The following is a 23,667-nucleotide window of genomic DNA, read 5'->3' as shown; positions in this document are numbered from 1 at the left end:
ACATTACATCTTCACTGATCAACAGCCAAAAATAAGATGTTTCATCCCCATTTTCAAAGTTAGTACACAGCTAGTCGTTTGCAGATTTGATTGGTAATAAGGTTACTATTGTTACATGCTAAATCTGAGTCTCTCAGGTGAAACATTTTAATAAATGTAAAAAATACAACAAGAACAGCAGTTAAAATGTCCTTAATGTCACATTTTAGGGCCCAAACTACGAATGAGAATGTGGTCACTTTATCAGTTAGTTGCTATCAAAGGTCGAATACACGTATTTCTTTGGAGATGCAGACACACATTTTAAATTCAATCAAACAATAACATATATTAACCACCATCATTAAAAAAAAAAGAGTCAATTATTAAGTTGATCAACTTTCCAAGCCATCAATAATTTAATCAGAACAATCCACAATAAATGATGTGAACTTGGTCAAAATAAAATATGAATGCCGCAGGGTCTTAAAGTCACCAGCCCTCAGAATACAGGCTCATGGACATTATGCAGCGGGTGGTATGAAACATTGATGAAGTCATATTTGCATGAGAAAATGTAATTGATCTGTCTGCCACACATAATGGAAGGGAGACGAGGGAGAGAGGTGTAGCGCTGAAGAAAGATACATAAATAATTCTTCTTCCTTTTTAATTTGCTAGTTGATTAAAAACAATGATTTACTTGTGACTAATGTCCACTTACTGTAATGCTCAGACAGTATTCAAATGATAGTGATCACAAATTACTGTAAACCTTTCATTAAATTAGGAGTTGACATTTTTACTTGGAGGTCTGACAGCTAACGACTTTGTATATTAATGGAAGGAAGCAAATATCAGATTGGTATCATTTTAATGGACAGCTTGATACAGGTTTAAGAAAAGAAAATAGAAAAGTTGAAATTGTAATTTATGAGGGATTCAGACTCTAATGTTTAGTGACCGAGTGGAGATTTAATGCTGTGTTTGTTACACAGCATAGGGTTTGTTGGATGCATAATCTGTTCTATTGTATACATTTATACTGTAAACAAACATTTGTTTACAAGTATTTGACTCTATCCACCTCTTTGCATTGACTTTACATGTATTTGCGAAGTGCAAAAAAATTGCATCGCATCCGGTGTGAAAGTTCCTTAAGTGATATGCTAAGGGGCGGGACATCTTTAAGCGGTTGACCAATCACAACAGAGCTGGCCAGCTAACCAATCGGAGCAGACTGGGCTGTGGTTTCAGACAGAGGGTGAAAACAGGCAGTATGAGAAAAATAAAATAAAGAGCTTTTTGAACATGTCACAGAGTAGAGGAAAAAAATGCTAATTTGAAACCTGACATCAGCATAATATGTCCTCTTTAAAAGAGAATAATACAGCCGGTAATAATTGACTTTCTCTGTAGTTGACCGACAATGTCATTGCTTTTATGATGAAGCGGCTATTGATGGATGGAAACACACGTTTTGATCCGGGATGCTTTTCTACAGTCACAGTTCTGCAGTTATCTTTGGTCAGTTTCTCGTGTATACTACAGCCTGCAGGGGTCTGACTATCTCCTGTGTCACAAATGATGGTCTTTGTGACTTGCATGTTGTTCGTTCAATTCAGAAAGCAGCTGGTTTCTAGACAGACTGCAGAGGAGTTTTGTTACTTTGCATATGCAACTTAACGTCAAAGGATCACATTTCAAGGCCACCATTAACTGCCTCCCGGTTCTGTTATGCAAAGCTAAATGTTCAGAAGGCCAGATTAACCAAAGGAAAAACTGCCATTTTCTCACACAATCCTTTCGCTATGTATTCTTTTTTGTTGCTCAGCTGTAAAAGCGTACAAGAACCGTCTGTGGGTGTATTATAAATGCATCACAGCATCTCTTCTCAAAAGATTTTTACCGTGTGAATAATGGACTCTATGTAGTGGCCATAATAAAACCTTCTTAAAACCTAGTTATTGACTGCGTAACATATTTTTCCTTTTTAGATCACACTTCTTTATGCTGATAAATTCTTCCTTCTGTGAATAATGCTGAGAAGGACAGAGCCATAATACCACAATTCATTTTTCGGAGAGCAGTAACTTTTGAAAGCTGTCCTTCAGGATTCTTGTTATTCAAAAGTTATTGGCTGGACTAGAATGAATAAATACATGTCGCCTGTACAGCGAACATTGTGAACTACAGTATGGTTGATCAAAAAGATTGAAAACAGAAGTATGTTGGGGAGGAATGGCTCATTCAGACATTGTCTACTACAAGGATGCGTGGATGTGTTTTACACACCTCACCATTTTCTCTCAGGCTTTTTCAGATATTTTCACCATATGAATATTTTCTTTTCCATACGTCCCATTATCATGAACACACTGAAGCAAATGCTGATGGACATTTGTTTGTGGTTATGACAAACTGTAATGTGCCAAGGCATAAAGGTCATTTAACGAGCAAATAAAGATGGAAACATTTATCGCTGAGAATGTTGGATAACATCGACTTTGCAAACGCTTTACGAGGGAATGAATGTTATTGAACCTCAAGGATACACACACGCCGTTGTAGTGACGAACGTCGAATGTATACGAAACATTTTGTGTTTACAAGAAAACTTCTCATGGCAACTTTAACAACCCTAATATTCTCTCCTACGTAGATATTCAGATCATGAAATATCATCTGAACAAATCTCATTATGTACAACAATCAGAACAATAATTAGGAAAATCGATATATTGTACCTATTCCCTTTGTACCGTTAAAATAATATGTTTATTCTAAGTAGTGTTATGCTTATAGAGATGAATATACAGCCAAATACAAAATACCTGCCATGAATCCCTTTTTTGAAGTAGTTTTTTTTTAATATATATATATATATATATATATATATATATATATATATATATATATATATAAAGGCTGTGGCTCAGTCAGTTAGTGCAGTGGTTCTCAAACTTTTTTCAATAATGTACATGTTCCTTTTTTTTTTTAAATGCAGGCAAGTACCCCCTGATCAACGCAGAAACAATTTGTTAGGGACAAAAAGCCTATAAAGAGGTACATTACAGCGCTGCACCATCAGTGTCTGATTTATTAAAACAACAACAGTAACTGAGAAACACTTAAATGCTACATTTCAAATGTTTACAATCCATCACTAAATTCATGGCAAACCAATTTTAACATCATGCAATAACACTGAGACGACATTAGTTGCATTGAACTGATCTTTTTAATAAGTTGTACTTACAATTTAGTGAGAAATGTGGGCTTGAGCTTCACTGAGGATCTGTGTCATTCTGACAGGGAGGCCACTGCAGTTATTACACTTCACGTTTAGAAATATGTGTAACTCTGTTCATATAAAACCCACACTGCTCAAACTTCGTTACTTTTCCTAAAATTGGTATATCTATTCATTTATTTATTTATTTTGGAGCGTGGGGAATGAAGAGAAACAAATATATGAGCATTTTATGAGCATGGGATTTTGACCCCTCATATAAACATATGCATAATGCTGCGCTATACTTTGCGGCCACACGCCGTTGCTAAGCAACGCTTATTGTTTAGGTGTCCTTTGATAAGCAGGCAGTCATATCATTAGCTAGAACTAGCTAGATCTGATAGATTTGGACAGAAACACGAGTGAAGTCTAACCGGACGCGAGAGAGAGATCAGAGATCAGCTGCTGCTGACGGAGAACACGCAGCTCTGCATGATCACAGCTCCGCCGCGGACTGTTGAGTGGAGCAAAATTAAATACACTAAGAGTTGGACCTAACACACTTAGCTAGTTTATCTACTCTGGAACTAGCTAAACTAGTTATATATTTATTCTTTACTGTCGGGTCACTTATTACAGGTTCAGCGAGCTGCACGAGACTAACGGGCTGTCAGGAGAGGGAGAGGAAAAGAGAGCACCCCGTTTATTTTTCCCCTTTTATTATCCAGAGTTACTGTAAACTTTTGAATAAAGTAGTTCATCTACTATTAGTAGTTCGTTTAAATGCATTTATGTTTTTTTTTTTCATTAACATAAAATAAATCTCACGTACCCCCTGCAGTACTACCACGTACCCCTAGGGGTCCGCGTACCCCCATTTGAGAACCACTGCACTGATCTTCGAATCAGAGGATAGCAAGTTCGAGTCCCACTGCAGTCAGCATGTCGTTGTGTCCCTAAGACACTTCACCCCAAATTGCTCTTGTGGGGATTGCCCACAGTACTGACTGTGTGTAAGTCGCTTTGGATAAAAGTGTCTAACAAGTGACATGTAATGTAATAAACTATGTTGAATCCACTGTTAGTTCATATTAGAGGCTGTGAACTAACTGCATGTGTTATGAATATTCTAGCCCTCATTGATGTAAAAGAGATGGACAACGACCTTTCTCAGTATATAGTGTAACATGCATGCATGCAAATTTGACATTTGGGACAAAGTAGAGCTTACTGATGTGGATATCTTGCAGTGTGTCAGGGGAGGTTATAATTACATGGTATATGTATCATCAGTCAATTTTCAACTCAATAATACATCTGGTTTATATTATATATCAGTGTCATGCTTCACTGAATATCATTCTATACATGATACAAAATACAAATAAAACCTTTTTGGGCATGATGCGCTGAAGCAAACAAGAAAGAATATGGCTTAACATCGGCCGCAGAACATCAGGTCCATCACTTTTTATATTGGCACTGAGGTATAAAAGGATGGATGGACGAGAGCTCAGGCTGACTCTTCTCACCTGGCCTTGGAATTATTTGCTTCAGTTGAATAACAACCCAACATTAAATTAATCATGAGTCGAGGTCAGCAGAGAAATTATATGGAATGTAATATATTACACGAACAAAGTACATCATGTTCTCAAACTCAAATATCTGTGTGACGAGCTGATGCTAATGCCACATCCTGGAGGAGTTGATCTTAAAGGTCTCCTATCATACTGTTTCTCATATACCAAACAGATCATTGTGGCATCCCATAAACCCCTCTGTTTCAGCCTGGTTTCAAAAGTTCTAGGAGGAGATTCACATGATAAGTTGGAGGGGGGGGGTTACCTTGGTTGTTGATTGGCTAATGGTTACACAAGCCAAAAAAATCATAAAGTGGCCAAAATCTGATCAGCTCATTTTCAGACAGGTTTTTATAGAAATGGATCAGGACAAAAAGTGAGCAAATATTTTTGCCTGAAACTTTCAGAATCTCTTAACGCAGAGGGGACACATGTTGATGTAGAAAAGACATGAAAAAGTGGATTTTGCATATTAGGGTACCTTTTTTAATGTGTGTGTTTCCCTCCAGTGATCTGGTGAATGGCCTGGTTCTGTTGATGAACAGCAACATCAGCAGCCCCGTCAATCTGGTGAGTTCACCTTACCCTGCGGAGTCCCTCAAATAGAAGGAAACGCAGCATAAGCAGACATTTAAAGCCCGTCTCTGTTGACACTGAATGATGGACGTTTATGAAATGTTTTTTTACAGGGCAACCCAGAGGAACATACCATATTGGAGTTCGCTCGTCTCATAAAAAGTCTTGTCAGTAAGGCATCCGATCGATCCAAGTATATGTCTTGTATGTGTATCTCTGGAAGCTTCTAACCTTTTCTATCTCAGTCCCTTTACTGTCAAACCTTTCTCATCCCTGAATTTCCTTCCCCAACTTTATGTTTCCTATTGTCTGTCTTACTCATTCATTCCATTTACGCCCCTTATTGTTAAAGCATAGCACGCGTTTTCTATTGAGGTTCAAAAGCCTTATTGTCATATGCACAATGGCTTCGGCGTAGGAGTTGGCAATGAATCGTACAATACACTTTGCAGAATAGAAAATAAAAGTACAGCAGTGAGTTCCAGGAATAAGAAAAACATACATATCTAAATAGAATCTGGGCAGTATAATACATACTGTATACGTGAGCACAGTAGCAAGTCATCTCTTGCAGTTGTTACACTCGATACAACAATAAATCATATTCTATTATCCACTTTGATAAAAAGCAACAATGCCTGCAAAGACAAATATTTTACTGGAAGAAGCTTAGATTACTTGGAGGCAATAAAAAAGAGAAGATTGTTGAAGTTTTTGCTCTGGATAATGTTTTTCTATTTGAACAAACTTGCCGACATCAGGAACAGGAAAGCACGCTGTAGTGACCTCAAGTGGGCTTTCCATAGCCGATTGATTAGTTAGATTTTGAGGAGCCTGGTCTCCCTGCAGCACTGCACCTACGCATGGAGCTCCACACAGGAGCATAACAAAAAGCCTTGACTCATCCCTCTCTTTCAAAACTGTTATGTGATCATCAGCAGTATTAAAAGAGTTAGAAAAATAATAACACAATTTCCTTCTCTCTGCATACTGACACACACACACACACACACACACACACACACACACACACACACACACACACACACACACACACACACACACACACACACACACACACACACACACACACACACACACACACACACACACACACACACACACACACACAGTGAGCAGAAGTCAGATCCAGTTCCTTCCGGAGGCTCAGGACGACCCCCAGAGGAGAAGACCTGACATCCGAAAAGCCAACATGATGCTCGGCTGGGAGCCGGTGGTAAGTGTGCCGCATGACACACACACACACACACACACACACACACACACACACACACACCACACACACACACACACACACACACACACACACACTACCTTGACAACCAATATCTGTCCTATTATTTGATGGTAGTTATGTTTCCATCTACCTGTTCATTTTAAATTTGCTCAACAAAAATGACTCACAAAGTGAAATTGGATGAAAATGTCATGTCAGTTATGATCAGGGCTGAAGTAGATAAAAGGTTTTACAAAGTGAAAGTGGAAAACAATTGACATATAAAATAAATATACTGTTGGTACTTGTCAATGTCTCTAGGTATGTACATGTAGCCCTGTAAATACAATGTCCTTTATTGTTATCTGTTGTTTTATGTTCATGTTGTAACCTACTTGCTGCCATGCTGGACAGGTCTCCCTTGAAAAAGAGATTGATGATCTCAATGGGACCATCTGGTTGAATACAAAAAATTATTAAAAGAAAAAAAAAAATCGCGGTATATTTTGTCAGTCTCACGACGGTATTGAGACATTTCTTTACCGCGACATTCGATATATCGTTACATCCCTAATATTTATATATCTGAGACCCATAATATATGCCTAAAAATAGCATGATAGGAGACCTTTAAAGGGAAGCACACTGGTTAAGTTGTCTGTGTGTGTGTCTCGTGTCAACAGGTACCTCTGGAGGAAGGCTTGAACAAAACCATCCAGTACTTCAGCCGGGAGCTGGAGCACCAGGCCAACAACCAGTACATCCCCAAACCTAAAGCCGCCCGCATGAAGAAAGGAAGACCCCGACACAACTGAGGAAGAGTTCCCCCCCCCCCCCACACACACACACACACACACACAGAAGTATGTTAAAAACTCCTCAGAGGACCCTCGAAGAGCGACTCTCTGAAACACACTGTTGAGAAAAGCACACATGTTGTGTCTCTTTTTTTTTTGAGAAGTAGAGACGGTTCTCTCTTTCAAAGTGTTGCGATGGAGCTGCACTGTGGGGGAAAGAGCTCTCCACACAGGAGCTCAAGTGTTGAAAGGACAAGTTTGAAGAAATCTGAACCCAGCCTCCCTTGTTTTTGTGAATTTTTTTGCTTTTTTGCTATTTAAAAATGCAGATGTGAGAATCATGCTTCATTTATTTTATCTGTTTTATGGCGTTTTGTCTGCAGAGGTGAACTACCTGACTGCTTTTCCACTGGAAGCTTGTGACCTCTCATCAGTGGCGTGTCGGCTGTTCAGAGCTCTGCAGGGCGAAGAATCAGCATCTTTACGTGTTTGTCAGAACATCATCGTGCTGTACTTTGTGAAAACTCATGTCAGGGTGTGCTTTATCAATATCCGATGAAGATGCTATTTTAATAAAATATTTCCAATATTTTGTGTATCACATCATTGTGTGTGTGTGTGTGTGTGTGTGTGTGTGTGTGTGTGTGTGTGTGTGTGTGTGTGTGTGTGTGTGTGTGTGTGTGTGTGTGGTGTGTGTGTGTGTGTGGTGTGTGTGTGTGTGTGTGTGTGTGTGTGTGTGTGTGTGTGTGTGTGTGTGTGTGTGTGTGTGTGTGTGTGTGTGTGTGTGTGTGTGTGTGTGTGTGTGTGTGTGTGTGTGAAAAAGCAGGACTTTTGCGACAGTCATGTCTTTATTTACAATAATGTAGAGATAAAAAGAGCTAGATATCAGATTTTAAAAAGTATTTCATAAAAATCAACTGCCTCATAAATAGGGCTGGGCGATAAATCGATAACATGAGATTGGATTTTGTCTGAGATTTTGGACATCATAATATCATATGTTTTCCCTGGCTTTTAAGGCGGCATTAAAGTAAAGTGGTGTCCTTTTCTCAATGTTTCTGATTGCTGTTTATGTATTCGCCTTTACCATTATGTCACCATTACTCATGATTACTTGTCAGAATTATCATCGTGTAAATTATCTGTGAAAGCCCTACAAAAACACTATCGATATCAAGGTCAAAATATAGGTAGGCTATATGATATTATTCATTTCGCCCCGCCCCAAATTGAGTTATTGCTGTCTTTGAACATTGCTCTATAAAAGTATGTGGGTAGAATATAATCGGTTATACTGTCAAAAGCAGCTGTGGAGAACTTGGTTATCGACAGCTTCATGCCACAGTTAATAGTAGTCGTAGTTGACATCGGCTCCGTGTCTGTAGGAGCTGTGGTCCCGGGTCCGATGGGAGCGTTCTCATCGTAATGGTGCTGCCGATCCTGGTCTCTGGAGCGACTCTGGTCCATCCAGTAGGAGAGGTCGGTCTCCAGCCTCTGTGGAGCAGGAAAACAACATGGATGTAAATCATTAGCATGCTCAGCCTCGACAAATGTGGAGCTAATGGACACGCAGGCAGCTGATAGGGATCCGCTGACTGTCAGCAGCCACAACTGTTGCCAATAGATATGCATGAAAGGCAAACTTTGAAAAGGCCACCGCTTTCACAGCTTTGGCCTTTTAATGAGCAACGGCAAATGGCACACTCGTACACGGCATAGTGAATGGGGTGTTGAGAGAATTACTGCTACGCTGGCTGAAATGGAAATGCTGTCAACTGTCAGAAAACGGTGGCTGTAAAGGGTAATTTTGTGCACTCTTCCTCCGTCTTTTCCTCTTCTGCTCTCTCCATTCCTAGCTGTCCCTGATGACTCCTAGAAGACGGCCACTGACCTGAAAGGAAACCGGCTCTGAAGGGAGGAACACGTTTGTGTGTGAGAGGGAATTCAGTATTCAGTTCCACATTTGTATTCATTCATGCAGTTATACAGCAGCGTTGTGAGGATGACCGCCTTTTGAAGAGATTATCCTTCACACTACTGTTTACACCACCTTCATGTTTTCTGTCCTCCACATATCTAAGAAATCTTCGGAGAACTTTTTAACTGTTTGTTTTTCTTTCTGTGTTTGTGTTTATTGCACAGCCCATCTTTTAATCCAGGTTTAAAACTCCCCTGAGAGTTCACACAGAAAAAAACAATCTGTAGTTTTTATTGAATGTTCATCTGAGCAAACAATCCCAAAAGTGTCAACAAATCTAGATTGATAAATCCTGTTTTTGTGCACAGACAACATGACAACCCCACGTATTTAAACTAGTAATAAGGGCACATAAATCAATATGAAGTGTCAGAAAAGATTTAGTTTCTCTTGTTGGACCCCATTGGTTAAAATTAGAAGCTGACAAAACAAATGATTTTGGGGGCTTTTTATTTCAATATAAAACGATACAAAGGGGTTTCAGCATGGGCGTAGGAAGCATCCTGAATGTGGGGGGGACATTTTTAACGGGTGGGGGTCCTCCCCCACGAAAACAAAAATAGATTTCCGGTATTCTGGATACTAAACCTTGAGTTTATGTTCTAAAACATAATATTTGGATTGTGTATCATATGTTGACGCCGGGCTGTGTTTCAAAGCACTTGACTACACTCTCTGCCATTGTGTGTAAATAAATTACAATGATTTGAGGGTGCATTGTGGATTTACAGTTCGAAAGTGAGCATAGCCTAGGATGTATGGAGTCAGATCAGTCTCAATATTAATAAATGCACACAAGGATTCACAAATGTATTTCGGGATGTTTTTAAAAAACATGTCTATGAAGTGTTTTGCTCAAAATACCAAAACAGATCACCCATTCTAGCCATGCCTCATATCCTTCCATTTCACTTCCTGTTTCAAAAGTGCTGATTTTGGGTATAAAGCTTTAAAAAAAAAAAAAAAGGAGAGGGCTGAGCTCATGCGGGAGATGCTACTGTCTAAACTAAATACTGCAGTGATGAAACACCATATCAAGGATTATTTCTGAAACAGTATGGAGCTCAAAGGCTTTCTCTCTCAGGTTAAACTTCTTCACACACATGCTCTGTGCAGTACAGGTTAGCTCGGAGTGTTAGCGATGCTAATGTAAACATGCACCGACCATATTACGTCCAAAACAGTTAGGCATTGTTTCTGATAGGGCCGTGGGTGTAAACCCAGCCTACATTTCCGATATTACGTCATATCGGACGCAAATCTGGATCAGCTCTGTTGTAGCCCCGTTTTTAGAGATTTGGGTACGGAGGAAAAGAGAGAGGGTTTTATTTTCTGACGCTGTGTGAGTTCCCCGACACACCGGGGACACATCTTTATGTATAAAAGACATCAAAAAGTGCATTTTGCATGATAGGTCTCCTCTAAAACAAATCCAGAGTTACGTTTTTCTGTACTTCCTCTAAGAAAAAAGGACAGTAAAAGAAGAGCTCTGTGGCTTCAGGCTTGATCGCCATTCAAATGACAGCGTTGGTTTTCCCCAAAAGTGGGCGGGGCCGTAAAGTGACATAGATGTTACTCTCATCTATGGACATCGATCGCCTACTGCTATATTTAACCATATCGAGCCCGATCGTCGATTTCCAATGATTTAATGTAATTGTTTGCCTGTCTGGCCATTGTAATCGGGCTCTTTGAAGATCTAAAAATCCACGGTTTTCTTACATTTCTGATCGGATTGGCAAAAACTTCAGAATTTGCATTGACTGCCATTCAAATGACAGCTTTGTTTTCCCCAAAAAGTGGCGGAGCCGTACTTTTTGCCCGGAAGTGACGCATGTGTTACTCTCATCTATTGGCAGCGGGTTTTTTTATTTTATTTGCAGTGTTTCGTCCATGCAGTGCTTTAAAGGTGGGGCAGGTAATTCACTTCAGAAACACTTTTTGTTATATTCCATGGAATGCTCTTAACATCCCGATAGCAATGAATACATGAAATGCTTTGACAATACATATACAAATATTTCATCTGTGGAAGCCGTGGCGCTGTAAAAAGCAAGTCCAATTATCTGCCTCGGCCCTTGGCAGATAATTGGACGGCCTACCTGCCTGTCAGCCTTACTCGAGCTTAGGTCGAGCTTACTCGAGCTGATTTCTCCATTCTTACCTACCCTACCTTTAAAGGTCCCATGTAATGGCCATTTCTTCTGATCATAATTCCATTGTTGAGGTCCCCCCCCCCCCTCCCTCCCTCCCCTCCCCTCCCTCCCTGTGAGCCCAGTGGCCGTCTGCGAGACAGCGAGACACAGCGAAACCCAGCCCGACCACACACGCACCCGCAGCCTGACTGGGAGTTTGTGTGTGTGCTCACACACCGACTCACACAGTCTCGGAGGAGAAATCGGCGGAGCTGCAGCTCCGTCTCAGGTCGGTTAAATGAAGTCCTTGCGTCCCTCACTTGCGTCGTTTCCCTGTGACTAGTCCCTCCCACCAGGGAAGCATGGAGGGACGCAAGGAAACCACGAGAAGCAGGGAAATTAGTTTTAAGAGCAATGGGACGTCCTTTCCTCCGGAGCGTCACGTGAAGCGACGTCCGTTTGTGATGACGCCGCATAGCTGTTCGTCTGACAGCAGCTCTGTCCCCGTTGTTTTCACAAACACCCCCGCCACACATTTACTGATACAAACATTTGTATCATCTGTTGTAGACCCCAATAAATCAAATCAAATAATAACTCATTCTCAAAAAAGATAAACGCCATTCTTAAAACGAACAATAGTTTGATTAATATTGATTAGAGTGCACAATAGAAAAAAAAATAATTGAGAGAAGAAAAAGAGATATGTTATCTATCAAAACCCAGTTAGATTAACATTAATTGGATTGCACACTTTGTTTGTTTGTGTGGATATGTAGCAAATTAACATTTTAATAGCACTTAATGACTGAATGGAAATGACAATAAATGAAAATGTAAAACGAAAAAAGCGATCATGAAAATGTTTCCAACAAATGAATAAAATGATTTTTGACCACTTTGTTGTTCAGATATATCACATATTTGTAACTAAATTATACATGAATTGAAACAAAACACGTATAAACTGAGGAGTGACTCTCGTGAGTTTCATTTATTTTCTTCACTCCGCTGGGAAACGGCTCTCATGTCAAGAACATAGATAGACTGTATAAATGGACGTAGGGTCCGTGACGTCACCCATAGAATTATGCAGAGTTGCCGTGAAGCCCTTAGTAGGCGGAGTCGGCCACTAACGGCTCAACAGTGACGTCAGAGTTCAACTCCCGCCTTCTCCAGCCTGCTCCAAATAAGGGCAAAGAGGCGGAGCCGAGGCGGAGCCGAGGCGGGACCTGCTGCCACCGAGCTAGAAGTTCCAGAGCTAGCTGAATCTACCAAGCTAAGCTAACATGCTCCCCATCTGCACGCTGCCGTCGCATTTTACGTTTCTAAGGTAAGCGGACATGAAACTATTCAGCAAAACTATAAATAATAATCTAAGTTATTGAGTTTTTAGCATAATACTTCAGAATCTTAAAACCCTTTAACGTTTGTATGCAATTGTGCTAAATTCAACACTGGAATCAAGCAAATATTAATATGTTTGCATGACATTAGTTATTTATATTTTGATATCACTTAACTATACGTTTAATACATTTAAGTCAAGCTAAGGTACATGTGATGGTAGCTAGTTAGTGCTCTTACCTGTGAGGCTGTATCATTAAAACTAAGTACCAGTTCTAGATCCTTGACTTTAGACAAACAATTCAAAAGACAAAATGTATTTAAAGACCAATCTTTATTTGAATGTGCCTCTTAACCTGAGATATTAGTTATACAGTAATAGTATTGACAATATAAAAAAACTGAGCAACTCAACAGTCAACTTTATGTTTCTTATTGTCTAAAGCATTTATTATTTTCATTTTCCCCCTCTCATATTCAGTGTGGACAGATTGAGACAGCATGGTGTCCAGAGAGCTGCAGAGACTTCAGGGAGAAACCTCCGTGTGATGGACGTCCAGTCTGTTGGTTTGGAGAGGACTGAGGGTCTTTCCTCTGCGAGGAGGACCAGGCCTAATGGAGGAGCCCATGCTGGGCAAAGCTGATACCAACTGCACAGGCCTAGTCTGTTACTTTATTTGACTAAATGTGTTTACTTATACATTTAATAGGTTTACACCTTCTGTCCATATGTGCTTTTTATTTAAAACATTTGATTAACTTTTGGTTCACATTTCAATCAATTGTATTTGTATTTGCACTCCTTTCGTCCATTATTCTTACTGAAAATGTTCACTCATGAAAAACATGAACAACCTAAGAAAGTAAGTTGTAAGAGTAGGTCAAAAAATATAACGATAGTAAATTAAAAAAAAAAAAAAAAGTATTTAAAGGAAGCTATTTAGCGTTACTAAAAATAATAAAGACAAGTACACCAAATTTAAATTGTAATATACAAAATAACCTAAAAAACTAAGGACAATGAATATATGACAATATAGAAGAAGTACTCGTATAGCCTATTGTATTTAAATGAAAGTAGAAGTACCACAGAATAGGATAACTCTTATAACACAGACATAACTCTGCACGTGTGTTTCTCAAGTAACATTTGAAAAGTATGAGAAAGAAAATATACTTATAGTACCAAAAGTAAAATTACTCATTATGAACACAGAACGATTTCACAATTATTGATGCTTTAATGTGTTTACTTTTTGTATGCTGCAGAGTAGCTTGTGAATTTACTTCAGGTGTCAATCAATAAAGTCTTATTTAAGTGTTGATTATATTTCATTTCATTCATCCAAATCTGCCTAGTAACTAAAGGTCAAATTTAAATGTAGTGGAGTGAAAGTACACCATTTATATCTGAATTGTAGCGGAAATTCTACTTAAGTACAGTATGGTAAATGTACTTAGTTACACACCAATGGGGATTTCCGATCTTTGTTTGAGTTTTTATGTTAAGTCAATTGTTACATTCTCGTTTCCTTAAGATCCTGTGCAAGCTGCTGTCACTGGAAACGTCTGAGAGGAGAGGGGACAAAGAGCTGCAGTTTGAAACACCATACTTCTTCACAGGTAATAAATAGGCTTTTAAATCATATGTAACACACTTGAAACAACTTTCTGTCTTCTTTTATTTCTATACAGTCTCAAGGTTTATTGCGAGGGTAAATGTAGTTTATTTCCTTTTTATATGTAGCGCTGGGGGATATGGAGAAAATCAAATGTCACAATATTGCAACGATATTGTAGAGTTGGTTGACCATAGGTGCTTAAACAAAAATAATGCTATAAGCTATATTTTATAGGATGATCTCAGTTTAAACATATGTATAATGGATATAATGACAAAGTGCAAAAATAAAAAATCTTTAAAATGTTTTCTAAGTTCAGGAAATTACATAATATGACTGTAATGCAGCCTTCAATACCAGGAAGAAAGAACTCTTGCCATATAACAATATCCAAAACCTAAGAAGACAATATCTATTCTTCTATTGATATCTATTGTTTTGGTTTAAGATTCAACGATTCAAAGGCTGTTGTCAAATGCACAATGGCTACAGCAACATTTTGGCAATTAAATCTTAAGTCCCATGTTATCCAACGAACAATATTCTTTACACACAAAAGCAAATAAAACCGTGCAGACCCGATGGTATTTATAAAAGAGAAGCTACATGGACAAGCGAAAATAGGTGAAATATATTTTGAACGACAATCTTTAACACTAAAATATATACATGTTTTTTCACATTGATCTGCTTGCACTGCGGCAGCTTGTTTAATGTGCCTCAGTAGTTTTCACACTTCACAATTCCCTCGTTTCAGGTAACTAAACCAGTTTCATGGACGATTACATTCTCTGTCTTCATAATAAATGCAAATGTGAATAGTTCAGCGGACCAACACACATCGATGTATATTTACAGTGACCTCCTTCCTGCTGCTCTCCTCTCCCAGCGGAGCTATACTGTGAGGAACGATTTTTCACACATATATTTATACATGTTCTTTAAGTGTGCAGTAATGAGTTGTACTTCTACCCAGCTGACAGATAACCCTGTTCTGCCATTGACCGTTTTCTCGCAGCTCAAATCCCTCGCCAAATCTAGGGCACGTTTACTTCAGTCCTGGAGGGTTTCATGAATCTCTTGTTCAGAAAGGTTGCAGTAAAACATGAAGCTGAGTTTGTATCTAAGCCTAAACAATAGACTAGGACCCTGAGAATATGCACAGAAATCCAATCCCTATCTTTAGGTGAACTTTGTCGAGGCTTAAGCTACAAACTTCTGAACTGCGTTGGAAAGAGTGGAAGGATATAGGTGTGTTTGTTGTGTTGCAAATGAGCTTTTACATTCCTCCAACAGCCATCCTTATAAAGTAATAAATCCCCCGACAGCATCAATCTGCTTATCACTGTTGCATGCATTGACTCCAGGGATGCCAATGTTGGTGGTTCCAGATTTAAAGAATCGTGTCCGACTGATTCAGTGATCGTGACTTTTACTCTTTTTTTTTTATTTGAGTGGTTTGTCTCGACACATATTTATTTGATGGATTGATGTGCATTTTTGTAAAGACATTAATGTCCCTCCTCCGGATGAATTATGGGACATTAGAACTGATGTTGAACACAATAAAACAAGACATTTTTCTTCATTGTCATAACCCAACCTGTTTGTGAGTGACAGCTCAAATGCCTTTATAACGACACACATCGTAAAGGGGTTTTCTTTGTTATTTAATGTCTTTTCCCATTTATATTGTGTGTGATTTGCATAACAGCATTTGAACAATAATGGTATACTTGTATTTTGTAGATGTCTTTGTCTTACCCTCCTGGTACTGAAGATTGTATTTGAGCTCTTATAAATATGTAGTTATAAAAGTATGTTCGTGGTGATGGATTTCCTGTGTCTTGTCAAGTGTTTGAAGGTTTAGTGTCCGACCAAATTCGAATGAATAAAATAGACAAGTTATTAAAATGGATTCTCTATATTAAAGATTAGCATTCAAATACATGTGATGCATTGAAAGGCAAGCATCAGGGATGTTAATCATACTGAAGGGAAGTCAATTGGATACAATGGAGAGGCCTTTCATTCCTGCTCTTTTGTATATCAATGAGTCCATGCTGTCGCCTGAAGTGTGTGTGGCTGCATTTCCCTTGTCATGTTTCTAACCTCTGACATGCTCCCACTTACAAAACCACACACTCGTCATGCAGTTTGAGGTGTTCTTAATTGCTAATGCTTGGAGATCTACAACAACAGCACAAGTCCAGAGGGTGGCCTTCAACATCTGGCCTCGTATGATAAAATAAAAAGTGACATTTTAAATGCAAAGCAGAATAAAAGCAGAAGGTTGAGCTCACCTCTGAGTGCAAAGAGTGTCAGCAGGACAGCCAGCCCCATCAATCTCACACACAGCCGCTGGGATGCCATGTTGTACTCCAGTCTTTGCAGATTAAAAGCAACAACTGTGCAGAAGAGCTGCTGCACAACCCGAGGGGAGAGTTGGCCGACTCCCAGACTCTCCCGATGGAAACGGCATCTGGGGCAGGAATGCCGTTTAGCTCCTCGCCTACGGTCAGGAACAAGTCTGCAGAGGATTTTCCGCTTTCAAAAGGGAAAATGTCAAGTGAATCCCAGGTACTTTCCCATCTCCAAATATACAGTCCAGGAGCAGCTGTGAGGAGGAAGAAAGAGCAGATTCCTATTCCTGAATGTGGCGTATAAAGCAGGGTTTCTTTATGAGGAGATAGTCAGGATTTGTCATTTCTGAAAAAGCCTCCTGCTGTATAATGGGTTCAAAAACAATACTCTTTTCACTCAGGATAACAATTAATACACTGTCTGAGGTGAATTTCTCGTAACCCAACTGTTCATCAATTTCACAAACTGTCTCTGCAGTATTTATTACAGCCATTTTATAATTTCACCTTAAAATCACCTAGACATCTGAAGACAAGCTTCTTTATATTCATTTCAATAAATAACACTTAGTGGCCAACAGGGAAATATCTGATTCTATTTCCTCTTTTGTAAAACATACATTATTCTGCCTATAGTTCTTAGGAAGGAGAGTGTCCTCAGCGGGGGTCTCATTATAGGCTTTTATAAGGTAACTGCTGCAGTGAGTTTAACAATGATGGTGCAGGTACACGAAGGCAGCAGGAATGTAATTGTTTCAGTCCGCGGCTCCGGTTTAACTTCCCTCCTCAGGTCATCAATGAGACTTTATGTCAGGAAGTGATCCACGTTCCCGTCGTTTCCTTTCTATTTACACTGTGCACTTTGTCTTACCTCGGTATGTGATCACTCTTAGATGTTGGTGTTTCAATTGAATGAAAACTGTTCGTTGTACACTGAAGTCAAAAACGTTTTGGATTATTTGACAGTATTCATCGAGTCTTCTTGTCATCCTTCTTAATCATCTTCATATTCCTCCTCCTCATATTCCTTCCTTTTTCTTTGTCTTGCTTTCTATGCCACAAAAATAGCTCTCTTAACATGCAAAGTATCCATCTTTAGTTTGTAGCAGTTTAGTTAGCTAGCCTATTGCACAGAATGCTAACATTAGCCACCTTAAGCTAATGGACCAAGTATGGCTGCAAAACTGCATCACATAGAGCAGAGTGTGTTTTATTTCTTATGAATTCAAGGTGTTTGTTTTAATATTATTAATTAAAAGTTATAATCTCACTTGAATGGCTGCTGTCACTGTGTTTATCAGCCTTTCAAAGCAGCCCTTCATTCACTAATCAGCCTTCCATATTGAGGGACAAACCTTTACTTTATAGAGCGTTCATTCAGAAATTCTCTCTCATCTGGGCTCCGGATTGTATTACAGTGTGTGTGTGTGTGTGTGTGTGTGTGTGTGTGTGTGTGTGTGTGTGTGTGTGTGTGTGTGTGTGTGTGTGTGTGTTGGATAGGGAAAGTGTTTGGTTTGGATCCACAAACAGCCTCTCTCACAGGCTCAGCAGGAATGCAGGAAACCCTGGCTGACGATTCCATTGCTTTCATATTGGATTTGGAGAGAAGGTGAAGTGAGGGACATTAAAGAGAGGTGAGAGGCAGACGGACACATCTACAGCACAGTGTGACGAAGAAGACTTTCGGAACACTTGTTTGCTCATTGCATCTTGTTTGGTCATTGCATCGTTCAGGCCTGAAAGTTGTGACGCCTGCATTTCTCACACACACATGCACATTGGCCATTGAAGGGAAAAGAGGTCAGATGATTCTCAAGTGCTTCGAACTGAACAACCTTGATTCATGGCCGATGTTCTGGAAAGCTCAGAGAAAGGCAGGCCTCCGCTTTCAGACAAGCCATAGAGAGGATTTACCTTTTGCTTTTAATCATTAGATTAATCGCTTTTTCTTTTGCAAGCAGAACTATGAAAAGAACATCCTGAGTTATAGTTTGTTGACACAGATAGGTAGAATAAGTCAACCTATGTGCTTGTGTTTGTTTGGTTTGCCAGGACTAAGGATTTAAACACCATAATATACAATATATATATATATTCAACCTCCCTCCAAAGTGATTTCTCTTGTCGCACCCTCCATCTTTATCCTCTTACTTGACTTGAGTGTTGTCGGATTTATTTTGCTGTCTCAAAACACAGTCAAATTCAGACTATAATGAAAGCTTCTTCCGACCTGAAAGATGTGCAGACTTTTATTTATTTGTGCATTCAACATGGATGTCCTGAGGCCCTGGGACACTTTAACAGCTCAATAAAACACTGGTCCATCACCTTTATATGTAGTTATATACAAAGGGGGGAAATGATTACAGTTTTTCTCGATTGCTAACACAACAATTCTACATAAAACACAATTATTTTAACTGACACTCAAAGAGCAAAACATCGGCTCAAATCTCCAAAACTCTAAACACGTTTTCAGCTTTTCACACAATTTGCAAATCAACATGGCACTTTCTGCAAACCACTGCACACGTTTCTCCACGTAAGACACAGGAATCTGACATAAAGTCACGTATTAGCAGGTTTAAAACACTGATATTCAAAATGCCTCACACATGGACCAATGATCAAGAAACACGTTCCACCTGACCAAACACCTGATAGCATCATTGTTGGCTCATCAATCAGGATGTTAGCACTATACAAAGACCACAGGTGAGAAGTTTCTTACAGCAACAATGGAAGCCAACATGGAAGGAAGAGCAAGAGGAAGAGGTGGGGTGAGAGTGAGAGGAGCAAGAGGAAGAGCTGGGTGAGAGTGAGAGGAGGAAGAATGAGAGGTAGAGGTAGAGCTGGAGGGAGAGGACGTGGACAAAGAAGAATACTCTCTAATGAAATGAAATGTTATCAACCATGGTGTGTCGATGAGAGAGGCTGGACGGAGGGTTCAGCCTAATCTAAGCCGATGTACTGTCGCCTCTGTAATCCGGACACTTAGACTTGAAAACAGGATAGTTAGTTTCAGCTCTGCATAATTCATGATATATCAGTGCTTATATCTGTTGTGTGAAACGTATTTACTTAATTACTGTAATTGAATTGTTGGCATGTTGCAGACTATAACTGTACAAACATCCTGCACAATGTAGCCTACTATGGTAAAGTTACTTTTATGCAACACACACACTGACAGTCCACTATACCTTTGTTGTTTATCTGAAGGACTGAGAAACAAAGAGGTGGAAGGCTAAGGATTTCCAATGAGACAGGAAGCAGCAGTTACAAACTGGGTTTTGGCAAACAATGCATCACACTTAGAGAGATCCGAAGCATAGCAGCTATGTGCTGAGATGCATGTTGCACAATGTTAGTTTTGAATAAAATGTGATTTATTTCATCAACTCATTTGTATTTCTTCATTTACTGTATTTCTGTAAACTCAAGCAATCTTTCTCTGCAGAACCCTCTCTGTACAGAGCACAGCCCATAACAGATGAAAGTGCTTTAGAGTATGCTCAGCAGTGTGTAGCTGGGTGGTCAGACCATCTAGTGTTATGAATGAAGTGTGTTATATTTGGTGCTAAAGTTTGCATTTGGTAAGTGTTTATGTAGTTTTGAGGGCAGTTCTTCACTTAGCAGGAGAAATGAGGAGTTTTGTACTTTGGGTGAGTGGTTTTGTGAATTGTGTTTAGTGTTCTGAGAAACTGAGCAATTTAAAAAAAATGTGTGTTAGCAATCGAGAAAAACTGTAAACATAGATTATTGCTGATGGTAGTTTTTAAAAGTCACACTCCCCCCAAATCCTAAATAAGTTCAAGCATAAAAATAGACCTAACATGTCAAAGAGTTGCATACTGTTCATGTATTTCTCTGTGATACAAAAGAAATGATTGCTCATTCATAACCCAGACTGCATGAGAACAATTGTGTTTTTTATGGTAATTTCCATTTTTTTAAATAAAGCCAAGCACAGTTTGTGACAGAAGGGAATTCTTCTTCAAATAAGTTAATATTTCATAACGTTAGTGGGAAATAAAGCAAATAGCCTGTAATCGAAGAAATGTGAAAGAAATGAGAAATTGTCATTTTTTAAAAGCATTTTTAATAAAAACCAAAGGTTCAAATATCATACATCTCCAAACTTCTCTTAGTTTTAAATGTCTCTCTCCCAGAGTGAGAAATGACCTCTGCCTGCCCTCACACCCTTAAATCTCCCTCCTCTCACTCCTCTCCCTCCTCTCACTCACTCCTCGAGGTCAGACTCTGGACTGTCGTACCCCAGCTGGGTTGCGATGGGGAAGTGAGCCCAGAAGGTGTGAGCCCGGTCCTGGACCCCCCGGTGATCCCCCTGCGCCCGGAGCTCCTCCAGCCAGCCGATGAAGTCTGAGGACCACATCCCCCAGTAGGGGAGACTCCTCCTCCCCCTCTCCCCCCGGCTGCTGGCTGACTCTCCCTCCTCTGCAGCTGTCAAAGAGGACAGACGCAGAAATCATACGTGAGCACACCTGGTCCATCATTTCAGATTTCCTGAATATCACAGAGTCAAGTCCATTCATGTGTAATGGTGTGTGAGTCGCTCACATACCTGAAGCAGGCAGGACTGAGAGGAGGAGATAATGGAGCAGCACGAACACCAACACGGCCCGCATGCTTTCAGGAACTTTCAAGAAAGAACACAAAAGGACCTGTAAAAAAGAAATTTGTTCTACAGGCTGCGGGAGAAATATGTGTGAATACAGGTGCATAGAGAACATCAGCAGAATGTGGGGCAGGAATGTAATTCTCTGCAGGCCACCGCAGCATTTAAAACTCTTCTCCATGAGGAAGAAAAATCCATGAGTCAAATATCATCAAATATCATCTTCTGTTTAGTCTTACCGGATCAGCAGGAGATTACGCCACCTGTCCCTCGTCCTTCTGTCTCAGACTGAGCTGTGGATGAGGACTGCATCTGGACTAGAAATACTCAGGAAGGCGGACATGTTTGTTTTTCCCATATTGCCTCCGTACACCTTCCTGCCCCCAAAAGACGTCAGAGAGCCGCCTTCACACGTCTCAGGCCCGTTAGTTTTTTATAGAGTGATATAAGTATGTATAAGAGACCTAATGCGTCATTTACAATGAGACGACACATCTGGACCGGCCGCAGTCCCTCATCTCCATAATGACTTTTACTATGATATATTTATATTTAACAGTGTTGATGTCACAACCATCAGGCGCTCAGCGTGAGATTACTGCCTTGAGCTGCCTGGAATAATGTGCAACATTTTCAAGGTGAAAGAAGGGAAGACGTGGACAGAAGTGGATGAAAAGACAAGTGTGTACCAGACAGTTTTCACACCTTCAATCCAGATAGATTGTCCCAACATTCAGCCAAAGGGCCGATGTTATTTTTCAACTTGTCAGGTTTCTTCTTTTTTTTTTGACGATCCATTACTCTGTGGATGTTTGTCTCTCTCTGAAGGCACTGCCAGGAAGAGAGGGGGCTTCTGGGTGATCTCATGCTGAGTCTGTCTGCAGAGCTTCAGGACAAACCTCTCAGAGCCGGTTACTGTCAGCCTCCACACAAAGGCCAGCTTCACCGATGGGGGAAGTGTTGTGTTGTCAGGCCGTAACGTTCTTCATATCTTAGAAATGTCTTCAATCTTGGCACAATTGCCAGAAAGCTGATGAGATTTAGGTGTTCAGAGGTCAACCTCACAATGACCTCCTAAACTACAAAACTGACGTCTTGAAGCCTTGACCGAAGGCAAAACATGTTGTGAAATGCAATATCTTGAAAATGAAGTCAGGGAATTTAATCAAATTGTCAAAAAAACTTCCATTTGCCTCTGATCCGATGTTACTGTTCAAAGACCAATGTCAACCTAACTAAACACATTTGTTTTGCTAATTTCAATAATGAATGCACTACTTATGACAATCTCACTAATATCCAATAAGATGCATACAGGTAGGCCATACTTCTAGTTTATTTAAATTCTAGTCCCTCTTACTGAATACATACAGTATCTAAAAGAACACAGCACAATGCAAAGTTTTATTTAAAAAATACAAAATGAATTTTTTTGTTGTTGTTGTGTAATGTAGTATTTGCTAAATGTTTGTCAGGAGAAGCCTACATGGTGCTTTTGTCAAAGATTATTTAAGCAACATATTAGTACATTTTATTTGTATTTTGACTTTATAAAAACAGGAAAAAGCTTATTGAAATCAAATAAATCTCAATCTGTTGTGTTTTAAGTGTCCTGAAGTATTAACAGGTAATTTCAGGATAGACTGATAACATATGCCGAATAGAATTGTATACATCTATATTTTTTTTTTATCCTGAAAACGACCAAAATGGCACCTTAAGTCTTTCCATTTCCTGAAGAGAGGACAGATTTTCACACACTTCAATACAATGAGGCTCATAAATGTTCACCAGGAAGCTAATCTTTAATCAGCTGATTAAGGGCTTCAACTCATGTAGTTAAGCAATTAGATGTAGCCATGATCTCCATCAGCCAATCACGTCACTGCTGTGAAACTTTAAATCTCTTGCTGCCTTCAGATGGGACTTCCTCCAGCCCGTTCACCTCCAATCATCACATCCAGTATCTGAGCTCATCAGAAGTCCTCATCACATCCACTCTTCATCGTTATCTTCATCTCACCCCCAGACCCCATAGGAGGTTTTCTACTCTACTTCACCATATTAATAATATATGATCTCACAAAGGGCACTAATCACCACAGTCTGTTCACATTTCTCCTCCTCTTCCTCGTGCATACATTTTCTTTCACTCAGGAATAATTCTCTCCTGATT

General features: G+C 39.6%; 2 protein-coding genes across 6 annotated transcripts in view; one reads left to right on the top strand and one right to left on the bottom strand.

The window, feature by feature from the left end:
* uxs1 (UDP-glucuronate decarboxylase 1) overlaps window positions 1-7,996 on the top strand; it is a 49,618-nt gene extending 41,622 nt beyond the window's left edge. For 4 of the 5 annotated variants that reach the window (XM_034213768.1, XM_034213767.1, XM_034213765.1 and 1 more), the window contains 4 exons: window positions 5,307-5,367; window positions 5,487-5,577; window positions 6,507-6,610; window positions 7,294-7,996. In XM_034213768.1, the coding sequence (XP_034069659.1) occupies window positions 5,307-5,367; window positions 5,487-5,577; window positions 6,507-6,610; window positions 7,294-7,425 (388 nt within the window). In that variant the 3' untranslated portion in view covers window positions 7,426-7,996. The remainder of the gene's footprint in view (window positions 1-5,306; window positions 5,368-5,486; window positions 5,578-6,506; window positions 6,611-7,293) is intronic. The other variant, XM_034213769.1, reaches the window with a different exon arrangement.
* Window positions 7,997-8,290: 294 nt separating this feature from the next.
* On the bottom strand, window positions 8,291-16,862 carry ecrg4a (ECRG4 augurin precursor a). The gene is given in 4 exon segments (XM_034213721.1): window positions 8,291-8,805; window positions 8,808-8,901; window positions 9,299-9,315; window positions 16,793-16,862. Coding segments are annotated over 4 exon segments (234 nt in total). The 3' UTR covers window positions 8,291-8,752.
* Window positions 16,863-23,667: the final 6,805 nt, after the last annotated feature.

The sequence above is a fragment of the Gymnodraco acuticeps genome, unplaced genomic scaffold (genome assembly GCF_902827175.1).
Source record: "Gymnodraco acuticeps unplaced genomic scaffold, fGymAcu1.1, whole genome shotgun sequence".
Classification (NCBI taxonomy): domain Eukaryota; kingdom Metazoa; phylum Chordata; class Actinopteri; order Perciformes; family Bathydraconidae; genus Gymnodraco; species Gymnodraco acuticeps.
The sequence above is the reverse complement of the archived record's forward strand: the minus strand, read 5'-3'. Positions and strand labels throughout refer to the sequence as shown.